This window comes from Ostrea edulis, chromosome 8 (assembly GCF_947568905.1).
Source record: "Ostrea edulis chromosome 8, xbOstEdul1.1, whole genome shotgun sequence".
In the NCBI taxonomy this organism is placed as follows: Eukaryota; Metazoa; Mollusca; class Bivalvia; order Ostreida; family Ostreidae; genus Ostrea; species Ostrea edulis.
Window position 1 is genome coordinate 48,769,906 of NC_079171.1, and position 14,911 is coordinate 48,784,816.

Below are 14,911 nucleotides of genomic sequence, written 5' to 3' on the forward strand. Positions count from 1 at the left end.
CAGAGGTTGGATCAAGTGCCGAGGAGGAGTACGCATCCCGTTTCGACCGGTTTTTAGTTTGTCGTTTGTATCTACTTTCAATAAAATATGTATGAAGCAGAAATGAACGACTCTGTGTCTTTCATTTCGAGTTCACTGGGATGTATCGAATCGACATATGAATAAAAATTATTATTGTTAATAGAAAATGCGTCGTCGATATATCTAAATGTTGAATTAAAGGCTGCAGCAAGAGATTTTTTTCTTCTCATGTAGAAGTTTTCGAGTGAATTCTGCTTCAAAGGAATATAAAAAAACAGGTCAGCTATCAAAGGAGCACAATCCGTGCTCATGGTTCCAACAGACTGTTGGAAGATCTGATCACCAAAGACCACGAAGATATTGTCAATGAGGAACTCCAGCATATTTTTTTATTTCAACTTCAGAGTACGTGTGCGTGGAATCAGAGTGGCGTATAACAAAATAATTTAAATAGTTGATCACTACATAGGAATATTTGCGGTTTCCGTTTTTTGTTGAAGAAGAAAATGTCTATGATATCAAAAAGTCTAGTCTTCAATTTATCGTGAGAATGATCGTGTATAGTGTTGAAAAGTCATACATTTTGATGTTGTTGGTTTGCGAACAAGTTTTCGATTTCAAGTTTACTAACAGTTCCTTGGATTTTTGTTAGAATCCACATTTGATTAACACCACTTCTGACATATGCAGTCACACAGTAAGTTTAGAGTTTCTCCTTCACAGCTGTTAATATTTTCGTGAGGAGCAAAGATAGGGACTTGGTAGAACATTTACGGGATCCAGTAATGTATCTTTGTAAGGGTTTTTATGAAGTTTATGAATCCAGTATAGGTGCGGTAACTATCTATAAACCATAAAATATAGATTTACCTCAGTTTGATCTTTGACTGCAGACGTTTTTTTTTAACATGAATTTTGACAACTTGTGTAATGTGCTAAACATATTTGGTATTTAGATGCACATGAAAACCATAACCAAAAAACTTCCTCCTATTTGGTACATTGGGGATTACCCGAATTTTGCACAGCGCAATGAAATACCTTACAGCGCTCCTTGCATAATAATGAATCCTCCGATTCGCTGTTACCAGGGCTATATCTTAAAATAGTGCATCTCCATAACAACAACAAGTAATGCATGAGTTAACAACAACATGTATCGGTGTACGTGACTTGCGACATATTAGAATATGAAAATTGGTTGCTGGGTATTTAAAGGAGGGGTAAATGATATCTTATTAGATCACTGAGCTTCAGATATTACCGACGTGTAAAGAGCATCAAAACTCAAAACAACATTTTACTCTTTCAGAGGTAAGAATATATCCTGTCAGACGTTTTTGCCATATATCTTTAAAATCTGAAATATGATGTCTACAATCCATAAATTTATCATCAAAATCATCATGTAAAAAAAAGAAAGAAAGTATTTTTCATACTTTTACAGAAAATGCATTGATATGTAATCGGTCATACATTCCATCTAATCTAATCCATTTACTCTTTATAGGAAGAAAACAAAGGGAAATGTCCAACATGTCCAACACTTGTCTACTAGTATGTCTAGTTCTTTTCTGTATATTCCTTCAAGGTAAGATGATGTTTGGTCATATTTTAAATCGAGTCAGGCTACTGACAAACAAGTTGATTTTTCAGGGGTTTCAACAATCTCGTTTAAAGGCAGCATTTCGCAATGGTAGTTGTAACGGTCAAATTTGCCAATACAACCTATCATTGGGGCAAGTGCTGTCTGACGTGTTTCATACTGGATGTTTCAAAAGCTGTTCTTTTTAAACTCATTTATACTAAGGATTATTATATTTACCAAATCAAGATAGATGGCACAAGGCGGGCGTGATCAGTCGAGAGGGGATGCTCACTTATCTTGTCAATGCAACCTATCATTTGGGTCAAATGTTGTCTGACGTGTTTCATACAGATTGTTAGGCGTTCCCGGCACACTGATGGTAACTACGAACAACTCCGTTTACTTGATCATGATATAGGGATCACGGCAGGTGTGACTGGTCGACAGGAAATTCTTACTCCTCCTAGGCACCTGATTCCACACCTGGTATATCCAGGGATCCGTGTTTGCCCGACTTTCTATTACGTATTGTTTATAGGAGTTATGAGGTTCATCGCTTTTCGTTATCTTCACCTTTCCACTTAGGCACAATATCCAACCTTTGGAATATACAAGGGTCCGTGTTTGTCTAACTCTTAATTTTGTATTATTTATATGAGCTATGAGATTGATCACTATTCGTAATCGTCATTTTTATTGGATGATTCTGGAAGTCCCAGACAATCCATTTGCGTTCATCTGGTGGAAATTATCACTCACAGTATCAAAACTACGATACATATATTACACAATGGTAACTAAATCTTATCTTATGATTTATCTAAAGTTTGTCTAATAATTCATAAAATAGGTGTTAACACGGCGGATTGTGCCGTATCCAGGGTTCAGGGTTGCGTTACAAACTTTGCCACTGCAGGGATATCAGCAGGCCAGGATATAACAAAGCTCTGCAGGTAAGGTAACTTAATTCTTACTAAGACTGCATATAATTTCTTTTTAGTTTTTCATTGGGATTTTATCAGGAACGGTTGTTGGAAGTGTGGGTTTATAATTAATGATGACAAGTTATCGTTTTTTTTTCTGTGTTGGTTTCTTTTGTGTGAAAAGTAAAACAGAGAAGTGGAATGTTGACTGAAAGAGTATTCAATAGTTAAGCCGTTATTTTCTTAGTGGCTTTGACAACGGATTATTTTGTTTATCTTTACAAGACAAATGACTCATGGCAGATGTGATCGGATATCCTAAAGAAATTTTATCCCACTTCTAATGTTTTAGTGGTACATGTATTCCCTGTTTTCGATCTCCATACTTTATATGATTCATGATATTGATCGTTGTTCCTTATCTTCGTCATTTTCATACAAGTAAAACATGAAGCATAAAATATATGATAGTATGATTTACAAAATACCCAATGGTTTTGTAGACACCTTATCTGACTGCTCATGTGTCCGTATATCCAGAGTTTCGTGTTTGTTCTTCTCTTGATATTGTATTCTTTATAGAAGATTGACCACTGTTCGCTATCTTATTTACTAATACATAACGATCTTATTGTTAGCACTGGTTTTGTCTTTTAAAAGAAAATTATGAAAATTATAAGATTATTTTGCAATTGTAATATCATCTAAGATGGCATATATCCAGAAAAAATAGCTTCATGAAAAGAAATATTGACATAGTCCTTTCATTGTCTGCATAGATTTGCCCACAATGCTTTTTATAAGAGAAGAAGAAAGGATACAGTGTGTTTCATTTCATAAATTAATAAGAATTTATTCATACTTTCAATATTCCTACTGAAAACAATTCTCTAAAATAATTGGAATATATGTATTACCTAAATTCCGTTGTCTATCAGAATTGACGATGAAAATACTGAATATCAATGTATTCAAAACGTTTCAGTAAAGAGATTTGCCCATTCAAATCTGTAAAACCAGAGACACGTTAGATATGACTTCGGTAAAACATATGTATAGAAACAACCACATCGATATCTAATCCTACTTTCATCTAACTAAAAATAGTTTATGTCATTCTTACATATAGTGCCGCCCATTCCTATCTGAATTGTTTGGAAAAATATGTTGCTGATTGCGTTCAGGACCTGAGTAGTAACTCCTATGTAAGCACCTTTATCACTGCTGCCAAACAAGAACTGAATAAAGCCGGATGTGGTAAGTTACTTTTAAACTTCTGAGTTGTTAGTATCTTCTACATATATTACAGTAGATATCTTCCAAATATAAGGAGATAGAAATTTAGTTACACTCCAAAAGAAGAAAGAACGATACATCATGAAATTCATCACAGGTGTATTATGCAACAAAGATATTTGAATTAGAAAAATAAATACAGATAATCGGAGACATATTCATCTTGGGTGTAATTTTTTACACGTACTACTAAATAAGTGTTCGGAAATATGTTTAGTAATGAAATCGATTAATTAAATTTTACTAGTATGTACATATCTTTCTGTTTTTCAATGTATGTTTTTTTTTTGGTAATAGGAAATGGCGCCAATGGACCAGTTTACAGTATCATTGCTATTGCTGTTGGAGTTTGTCTCCAAAGACTCTTTTAAGGATCATCACAACTTTGAGTGTTTTATGAACTAATATATATCTTTCAAATATAATCATTTTATGTTTATTCAGATTGGTTGTTTTTGTCCCATTATACGTTTGTCGTGATTTAACTTTTTTTTTATTAATATCTACATAATTATACCGTATATTTATCATGTATTTGTATTTACCCGATTTTGAATAATTCGAAGAAATAAGTGATATGAAAAGGTGGATTGAAATGCTCCCAATCAATAGCCAATCAGAGAACAATAATCATAACTAATCAGGTGTATTTGTATCAGACAATCAACTTAGAGTGAAAGTTATAAATATACCTTACTCAGTTGTACTATGTTCCATTGATCCCCTTGATTCTCTGATAGTGAACGTAAAGTCGGGACAGGTCTAATGACTGTGTTGTAAAGCAACATAATGTTTCAGTTATTCAATCAGTTCCTGGGCAGGGTTCTGTGTATTTGTAACTAGGCTTTACATATAGTGTATTGGTGACTTGTGCATAGGATTAGTGAATCGTGGTGGCTAGGATTCGGTAATTGCGGTCTGTATCGGTGAACAACAGGATTGTTACCTGACCACTCAGTCTGCTTTTACTGAAGCAGTAGTTTATTATAAGATAGGCTCTATATTGTGTTAGTAATCTCATAGTGGATTTTGTTGACCATCACTGTTTAGTTCTTGAATCATTTTTCAGATAGGACCGAGGAAAACGATCTACATATATTCCTTATATAATCAGTTACCCGGTTGAAGTATTTCCATTATATTTAATGTATTTGATCCGGTGTCGTCTGCTGAGAGAAATCGCAAGTTTTGTTTGGATTTAATTTAGGATTTAACTTGATTCTTAGGAAATAAATCTATGCATTTTTAGTTTATCATATTTTTGTATGAACTTATTTCCTCAAGTAGTTTTTTAAAATCGGAACTGGGAAAAATGTCGGTAGGTCCAGTCCTATGCTCGTTTTTATTCATATATCGAGTTGACATATCCCACTGACATTATGTGCCAAGGCAAGGCAAATTTTTGCATCACGGTGTATACATGTATAGTAGTTGGCGAGGATGTGTGTCTTTCCTTACTGCATATATATTATCCTCCATTGAAAGAAGTTGTTGCCGCTGCGGACCGAGCGACATACGAAAGTAAGGAAACCAGATAATTATATGTGCATGTAACTTTGAAGAGAATATTTAGTTACATGATGATTTATTTAGATATTAGACATTCTTTTGTGATTCTAAATACTATTTTTTAATGGAGTCCGTGGTTGCCTTTTTGTCAATTTCATTAATTGATTTGATAATTTTATTATTTTAATAAACTTACATCATCAAGATATTTCGTGTTTACTTTCTTTGAACAATATATGTATCATATCACTCTCTCTATTTCACTCTCTCTCTCACCCTCTCTGTCGAATTACGATACACAGGCCTTTTGGTATAGTATCACTTTTTAAAACAATTCTTCAAAGCAATAAACTAATTAAATAGATCTACGAAGTATTCAAAAGGAGATTTAATGTGCGTGTTTCATTGGAATATACTTAGTATCTAGCACGAAATGATTACATCATTAAAGATGAATGATTCCCTGCATCAAGTAAAAAGAAAAATAGTGTATCCATATGTACATATTATGATGATTTACATCTGTGAAAATACAAAACTTATTTCATTGCCTCATTTACGCTCGAAATATATGGGTCAATACTTAATGATACATGTACATCTAATAATTGTAACGTTGTCTTTCGGTACATTTTATCGCTGTGTACACATTGTCGGAGACAATAATATTTACCGATTTAAATTTGAAAAAGGGGTGGATTCGGCCTATTTTTTCGTCGTCAACCTGTACCCTGAGGATATGCCCATATCGCCACCGACGACAATTTGTGTCAAACACCATATGTACCTTCACAAGATTCTTCTCGTCAAATTCCCATATTTATGTAGCACCATTCCATTTTACCCGCAATACTCTTCATATTATGTGTGCACTGTCATTTCGTCACATCGCCAGTTTTAGTGACAGCGTAATAAAAAGGCTTGTATTCTAAAGATTGTTATCATTAACGCTCATACAATCATTGTCGTTTTATTGTCCTTCGGAAGATATGTGAATACATGTAATTGTATTCTTCTCTTATAACTCCTTTAGATAGTGGGATGCTTTGTGCCTTTTCATTTATGAAACGCATAAATATTTGTACAGCTGTTCATTTGTGTCATAGTAGGTTTCAGGATGGCTGAATATATTAAGCGGTTAACAAGGCAATGGCTGCAACTTTTTCTAGAAATACATGTATGCTATCACACATAAATGTACTTAACATTTACATTAGCTTACAATAATTTATATACATTAACAATGTCATCCTATTTTTATTGTTCTTTAGGCGTGTTTATTCTTCTGGAGAATTTCAGATACGATTTCTAATTTTGAGATGAATGTATACAAGCTATTATTACTCGTATACTTACCTGTTTTCAAAACACTCTGACTACTCGCTCGCTGCAATTCACTGCACAGATCAATTATATAAAAGTATGGATTCTGATCCTTGTTTGCACGCCATGGATATATAAAAGTAACTTGACCTTTTGTTCCTGAAAAAGGGGTGGGAAATTTCGATAGGGGACTGACGTAATATAGTTTTAGAGTGTATGGAAATTTATTATACACATTTCGATTGTGGTATGCTGGGTGGCGTCATGAGGCCAAAAATGTTTGTTTCGGGTCGCCTGTAATTTATAAAAAACGGGTCATGCAATGGTGACGTCTCCATATGAGGGAAAAAAATCTCGAACAATATTCAACCAACCAACCATTAAGAAAAATCAAAAACAAGTGTTACATGAAAGGTGTAGATAACAACAAATGTCATAACTCCTTTAATCAATACAAATAAGAGAGTTTGGGTAAACACAGACCCTTAAAAAACCAGAGGTGGGACCAGGTCCCTACGAGGAGTAAGCATCCCCTGTCGACAGGTCAAACTCTGTATTTTGATCAGGTAAACAGAGTTATTTGACAATGGCAAACATGCTGACTTGGTACCAATGTATCGAGTCACAATTCAAGGTCGATAACATCAAATCTACATTTCTTACTTTCATTTGACTACAGATAATTCAGACAACTCCCATTATCTGATAAAAATATAGGACTCACGAAGAGTATGACTGGTATAATCAGTAGGAGGTGTAATAACGAGGCATTAGACAACATTTTACCTACATATGACCTACCTTAAGGTGGCAAATTTGATCTTATTAACTTACGTAGCATACTCAATCAGCTTGATTAAATCAAAATTGTGTAGCAGTCAGCTGGGTTCGATCGCCGATGGCTAGAAATTCAGGGAGCCGGGGTTCGAATTCCGGTATGACCCGTTTTATTTTCTCCCTCCGATGACATAGTTAATGTTCGTTTGTTGTTGTTCTTGTTGTCACACCGACCCAACTTTATTGTGATATTTTCGATTCTGAAATTCAAATCAAGGGATAAACTGTCATAAGGATGGATCGTAATCAGCATGTCGGATATGTATTAGCGTCTATAATGGACAAGTGACTGTAATAAACATTTACAGATGAAAAATTACAATCGTGGCAAACGGCTACCTGTTCCTTCTAATCAATGTAGCATTAATATCAGTAAACCGGTCGCGGTAGCTCAGTGGTACCCGGAACTCGTGAGATTGAGCCCCGCTAATGGCATGGCCGCGTAAAAGATACGATGTTAACATAGGTGATTATTGCTCCTTCGCCAAACGCCCAGCATTTAAAGATGTGAACCACGGGTCTTTCAGATATAACCCAAAAATGAAGGCCATGTGTCGCGGTTGGCGATTGTGCTTTAAAGGGCCCTCACTGCTACAGTCATAAAGGCTAAGCATAGGTCTAAATTAGTAGTACTTCGCCTAGAACGGTGACGAATTGGGAGGGTGGTGAATGACGGTGGGGATGTAATTCTAGCATTATGACATAGATAGTTTATTCTCTAAACTAAAATCTGCATTTTATATCTGCCACGTAGAAACGTTTCTTTTTCTATATAACATTTAAAAATCTACTTTTGAAAAAAAGAGAACAACTTCTCCCTCTACTGACAGCGAATAACGTGTTCTTAAGATATCCACACGTTGTGTTTTAATACAATGTAAATAATTTTACTAATAAGGATTCAGAATATTTTTAATGACACTCGTGAGGGGAAGGGGGTGGTTTTAATCAGACTGTCGAAAATGGATAGACTAATGACATGGTATTTTGAGGGAAGCTACACCATCTAACTTCATACACCTTCATCTCGCGGCGGATATGTATGATCAACAGGGGTGCTTACTTTTCTTGGGCGCCTGATTCCACCTCCAATGTATCCATGGGTCCATATCTGCCCTACTCTATTTTGTATTATTTTCTTCTTTGAATTGATGAAATTGTTATCTTCACTTTTTGTATTCTTATTCAAATGAATCATTTACTTCAATTATATTCTGTATCTCCGATTTTACATATTTTCATAGGGACTGCTAGTGTATAGTTTTCCGTATTAACTGTAGTTGCACGCGGTCCCGTATATTCTGTCTGTTGTTTGCTATTTTCCATGTCAAGAATATTATGTTTTACATTTACGTCAATTAGACTTGGATTGAATATGAATGTTTATATGTGCGAATTACCTTTGTATGTTTGTGCCGCCTCTCAGGCGAGTGTTCTCGGAAACTAATCCGGTCTGTACGTTTGTAATCCACGGTGTAAGTAGTTGTGATAATTTTACACTTGTTTATTCTATTAATTACATTCATTGTCAATTACATGTATATATATACTATTAACAATGCTCATGAATATAATTGTGCATAATGCAAGGTGAAGATAACGAACAGTGACCAATCTCACAACTCCTATAAGGAATAGAAAATAGACAGCTGGGCAAACACTGACTACTGGACACGGCAGAGATGGAATCAGGTGTCCAGGAGGAGCAAGCATCCCCTGTCGACTGGTCACACCCGCTGTGAGGGAGTTTATACTTTTGTCATGTGCTTAAATTATGGTGCGCTATTCATATCATTTTCTGTAGTCGATGATTATTAACTGTAATTGTTTGAAATTATGAATTCATTCATTTGAATTGGTAATATAAGTTCATGGGCCATTTGATTATTTATATGGAAGTGGAGTTTATTGTATGTCAAGTATTGTAGTATATGGATTCAGTTTTGAGGAAATTTTGTATGAAAAGCAGTACTTGTCATAAACTTAATTTCTTTTTCTTATCAATTGTTCTTTACCATATTTACGCTGATATACAGTGTTTGACCCCACACAACGGTAAAATATCACCACATGTAATTGTGTACATATGTCACATTGATGGTTATCTCTCTGTCGATATAAACTTTCAAATCTGAGCGTACTTATTGAGGCGGAATGTTTATTAATGCCATTTCTACAACAACAGACCAGTCCGTGGAATCATTCATCCCAGTGTAATGAAAGAAAATTAGCACCATATGACAGTGAAAGGGGGGATGTTATTCAAGAGCAAGAGTAAGAACTGGAATATGAACATCAAAGTACTTATTCACATACTACTGATTCTTGTGTGTCGACATCAGACATCCTTGCAAGGAAGAGGGCTGAAGTGAATAAAGCGAAAGTCAGGTCTGATAAATGTTACATCTGGAAAAGCAAGCTGCAGAAGCTAAAGCAGATCGTCAGTCTTTGGAATCATTTATCAGCCATATTTCAACTGCACTGTGTCGACCTGATTCGCCGGTTGACGCCAACAACCTAACACAAAGCACGACTACTCTAGTCCAACTCATTACATCACATACCCATTGTTAAGTCGTTCTTGACACACTGATTTTGACCACAACCCGTTTACCTGATCAGGATATAGGGCTGACGGCGGGTTTTGTCCGGTCGACAGGGGATGCTTATTCCTCCTAGGCACCTGATCCCACCTCTGGTGTGTCCAGCAATCCGTGTTTGTCGAACTATCTATCTTGTATTGCTAATAGGATAATTGTAAAAGTTAGTAAACGCGCAATTGAATAGTTTCTTGGAAACCCCTTTTTAATAATCAAATATATGACTTTGTAGTTTATATAAACAAAATAGTTATCTGAATACGAAGAAAATGTATTAAAAAGCTTACCAAGATAAAGTGCATCAAATAATGTAAAAGACCCCCCCCCCCCCCCCTTGCTGACCCTGAGCACCAGGCATATGGTGAATTATAATGTAACACTACGCCACATTATAATATATCGGTAATATATATAATCAAGCAATGCATTTCATCAATTCCTAGAAATGTCTGTTATTAGATACAAATTATAGGTCAATGATAAATGACTGAATTGGAAATGACTAAATGAATCAAAACGGTACATCGAATTTCAATTGCGCTGGCAATTTAAAATAAAACTTGTATTAAAAATTGTCAAACTTAAATGTGTATTCTTCTTAAAAATACAATATTTAATTTGCTTTTCATATTTTTTTTTATTTTTGAATTGCTAGACATATATCTTCTAAAAATCCCCTGACAACCAATGTATACGAAAAGGTAACGATAAGTTCATCAATCCTAAAAGGAATACACAATTGAGCGTAATGTAAACATGGACAACCTGTTGTTGCTGTATGTTTATATACAGATATATCAAAATTATAATGAACATAAGGAAGTTCACTAATACGTCAGGGGTCATACCGGCGCGAGCGGGATTCGGAGCAGCGCTAACTAGAGGTGAGAGGTCATGTGATTTTGATCGCAATGCTCTAACCACTCCGCCACGGACGCCCTTAATTTTAACTAAAATTATTTTAGTTAAAACAGGTGATATAATGACAGAATTTTTACAAATTGGAACATGCAAATTGTCGAAATTCAGACCATACTACTTTAACAAGTTCAAGTTGTAAAAATAGCACATAGTTGTAGGATTTAAATATATCCGGCCAGCTGTGAATAAAGGATAGCCTTATCAATTCGGGTAGTAATTATATAGCTTTCAAGCTAAGTGTAACCATTTAAAACTTATTTCGTTACCTTTATCTTCCAATATTTATGGGGAAAAGGATTGTACACTTACTGAATATACACCAATGTTTAATATTCACCAAATCTTTAACATATATGCATATTGAGAACATTTATCACAAAACATAGAAACATCACAGTTTACATACATATAGATAAGAATTAAATGAAAAGAGACAATAAACACATAAATATTATTGAAGATCAAAATGATATTTGAGGCTGATTTAAAAGATGACTTGAATATGCCATTTCTAACAAATCTGGTGATGAGTTCCATAAAACTGCTGCTAGAATAATAGAATAGCTCTTAAAAATATTATGTTTAACACTTATTATCCAACGAGATGTGTGTTTTCTATCCCCGAGCCTTGGCAAGGGGATAGAAATAATAATCATACCAACCATAAATCATGGGAGATACTTTTATCTTAACAGACCTTTGAACGCACATTTCCAAAATATTATGTTTTGATTACAGCAACCTGAAGTACATTCGTAACGTTAATATTTCGCCGCTATAAATAATTCGTTAGCAAATATAAACAAAAATGAATATTGACTGTCACAATGTTTGATTCATCAAAGAATTTACATTTTAGAACCTTTAACGTTAAAATTGTGTGATTATTCATGAATATGTCAGTCATCGGAATCTATGTTATAGACGCCGGACACTTAAGGTGACGAATGAACTCGGTATGATAATGAGATCATAATGAGTTGATAAGTCATGACAGTTGCTCCGCCTTGATCAATCCATATTTGGATATACATGTACAAACTCTAATATTAGGATCGTATAAAAAATTATCGGAATATTCTCTTTATTCTACGCTTAAAATAAGTAAAATTTCCCTGATTTGACAACACATCACAAGGCATTGTGATCAGAAATATCCTGGTGAAGTTTGTCGTATGGTTGGAATCAGCGTCTTAAATACGCTTACTACGTACATGGCAAAGACGACGTTCAGAAGATGTCAGCTGTACAACTTTGAAATCGGAAAAATCAAGGTAAATTCTTGTAATTGAAATAATGATGTATGAATACCTGAAACCAAAGTTATCAACAATGAAAGTAGACAACATTTACTGGGTTTTATACATTGACTCAATACTGTAGAGGTAGTATATACATAGTTTGATGTTCTTTGTTTACATACTTCATATGTCGCACGTAGCCGATGTGTAGCATTAGGTGCACACATGCAAGATAGGCCTATATGTTAGAGAACTGATGCTCAAATGGTACCAGTTGTTTATTATTTATATAAACAGGAATACAGAAGGGAAACTAGGCAGTAAAATCCACAGGCACCTTAAATATGGATATTATATGTACTTACTCTAATACCACCCCACCCCCACTCTTTCTTTTGATTTTTTTCTTGCGATAATTTCTCTGAAATAAGTAGATTCCCTGTCTATCTCATCCTTTTTTAGATTTATGTAATCGTTTCACGCTTTTTGTAAGCTTCTACCGGTATAATTTAATTTATTTATTGATTCACCAAGCATGTTGGCATACAATCATGTTACACAATATGAGATATGTATAATGATGACAAACTAAATACTAACAGTTCATATGCATATATGTAAAAACGTGTATATATATATATATATATATATATATATATATATATATATATATGGCATGTACATATGACGCCAAACTGTATATATATATATATAGATGGATAGATAGATATATACATAGATCGATCGATCTATCTCTCTCTCTCTCTCTCTCTCTCTCTCTCTCTCTCTCTATATATATATATATATATATATATATATATATATATATCCAAATTGTGTTTTTAAAAAAAATCACAGTGTCCGGTATAAAATATTAAAAGAAATAGAAATGAAAGCGCTTGCGTTAAATTTTTAACTTTGTGTACTGTTTATTCTATTTCTTTTAATATATATATATATATACATACATACATGTATATATATATATATATATATATATATATATATATATATATATATATCAATTGACGATCAGACTCGTCGGGACGAGTGAGGGGAAACCATCCCCTTACGAAACAGCCTGTAGAGAAATAAATGTTATGTGATTGAACTCCATCTGATCGTCAATTTATGTAGCTCCGTGAGGCCACGTCGAGCACTCTAGAAGATTATATCGGAGATTTGTCCCAATATATATATATATATATATATATATATATATATATATATATATATATTGGATCAGCTCTTTGGACAATAAGGCATGTCCTAATTCGCTCCACCTTTAACTTTGATTGACAAGCCTAAAGACCAAAAACATGTATAGTCTGCGTTGTAAATACGTTTGTAGATTAGTGTACATGTAGTTGTAGTGCTAAATGTATTTATATGTAGTTTTTGTTATTATGCTCTGTTGATATTGGCCACATTATCTTATTCTTTACGTTTGTCCTGAAGAAGGGACGGGTCGTCCCGAAAATTTGACAATCTGGTTGTTCGTGTCGTTAGTCATTTTAGTGCTTTGTATATTTTTTTTTTGTATTTGACCTTGTATCAATGTTGTGGATCCGAGACTTTGACGTATCGGGTGTTGTTGGAACTTTAGTGCTTATATATATAAATAAATAAATAAATATATATATATATATATATATATATATATATATATATATATATATATAATTTAGTATTGCATATATGTATTACATTAGCAGCCTGTAATTTATTACAAAATTTGTGCTCATTTTTGTATACCCGTATAAGGCCGATCCCTAAAGCTTACAAAAAGCGTAAAACGATTACAGTACTTAAATCGAAAAAGAAATGAGATTGACAGGGAATCAACACATTTCAGATTTATTGCTGCAAAGAAACATTTTCAAAAGGGGGTGGGGTTAGCATCAGTACATCAGGTATCTGTGGTAAAATCTTAGAATTATAGAAAATACATATGAAACATGTTTTGATACTGCTGTATGGTATGAAATTTGAATGTTTTTATGTTACAATGCAATATAAACTTCAACACTTAGACCTACATTAATGTGTTTTAAATATTTTCACTGGCAACATTCTTCTTTTTTTCCATCAAATACCCACAGATGACAGCCATATTGATTCCAGTGGATAATATTTACCTCCATCAGCTGCTTACTACACTGTACATAGTGGTCAAACCAGGATATCCACTAATTGCATTCAGTGGTGTGAATTGTCATCTGCATTTGTGTTTATTAACTTTAGTAAGCTGTCAAATTTTAATATAAAGAAAATGACCGTTGAAAAGAATGCAAGGTGAAGATAACGAACAATGATCAATCTCATAACTACTATAAGCAATACAAAATAGACAGTTGGGCAAACGCGGACCCCTGGACACACCAGAGGTGAGATCAGGTGCCTAGGAGGAGTAAGCATCCCCTGTTCCTATGAATGTTTTCAATTAAACACAAACCAAAATGAGAAATAGTTTTGTTGAAACTTAATTTAAATTCGCCTTGAATTACTTTGCATTTACTGAGTACTTCAAATTTTAATCTTTCTACATTTTCATGGTCAAGTGATAAAAAGTATTTTGGGAGTGAAGGGAGGGAGTGTCATATGAAGTAAAAAAAAATGACAATCATTTGGTGAACTATATATTGTACAGAC

General features: G+C 34.0%; 1 protein-coding gene across 1 annotated transcript; it reads left to right on the top strand.

The window, feature by feature from the left end:
• Positions 1-1,168: 1,168 nt before the first annotated feature.
• LOC125662633 (uncharacterized) lies at positions 1,169-5,545 on the top strand. The gene is made up of 5 exons (XM_048894915.2): positions 1,169-1,335; positions 1,532-1,612; positions 2,460-2,562; positions 3,662-3,789; positions 4,126-5,545. Exons 2-5 carry the CDS (start codon positions 1,549-1,551, stop codon positions 4,197-4,199), a joined length of 369 nt encoding a protein of 122 aa, XP_048750872.1. The 5' UTR covers positions 1,169-1,335; positions 1,532-1,548; the 3' UTR covers positions 4,200-5,545.
• The last annotated feature ends 9,366 nt before the right edge of the window (positions 5,546-14,911 follow it).

Excerpts from the sequence above, each read along its gene's own strand:
- LOC125662633 (XM_048894915.2), top strand. The coding sequence starts at position 1,549 with ATGTCCAACATGTCCAACACTTGTCTACTAGTATGTCTAGTTCTTTTC. Across the intron at positions 1,613-2,459 it reads TTTCTGTATATTCCTTCAAG|GTGTTAACACGGCGGATTGT; the intron begins GTAAGATGATGT and ends TTCATAAAATAG. Across the intron at positions 3,790-4,125 it reads ACTGAATAAAGCCGGATGTG|GAAATGGCGCCAATGGACCA; the intron begins GTAAGTTACTTT and ends TTTTGGTAATAG.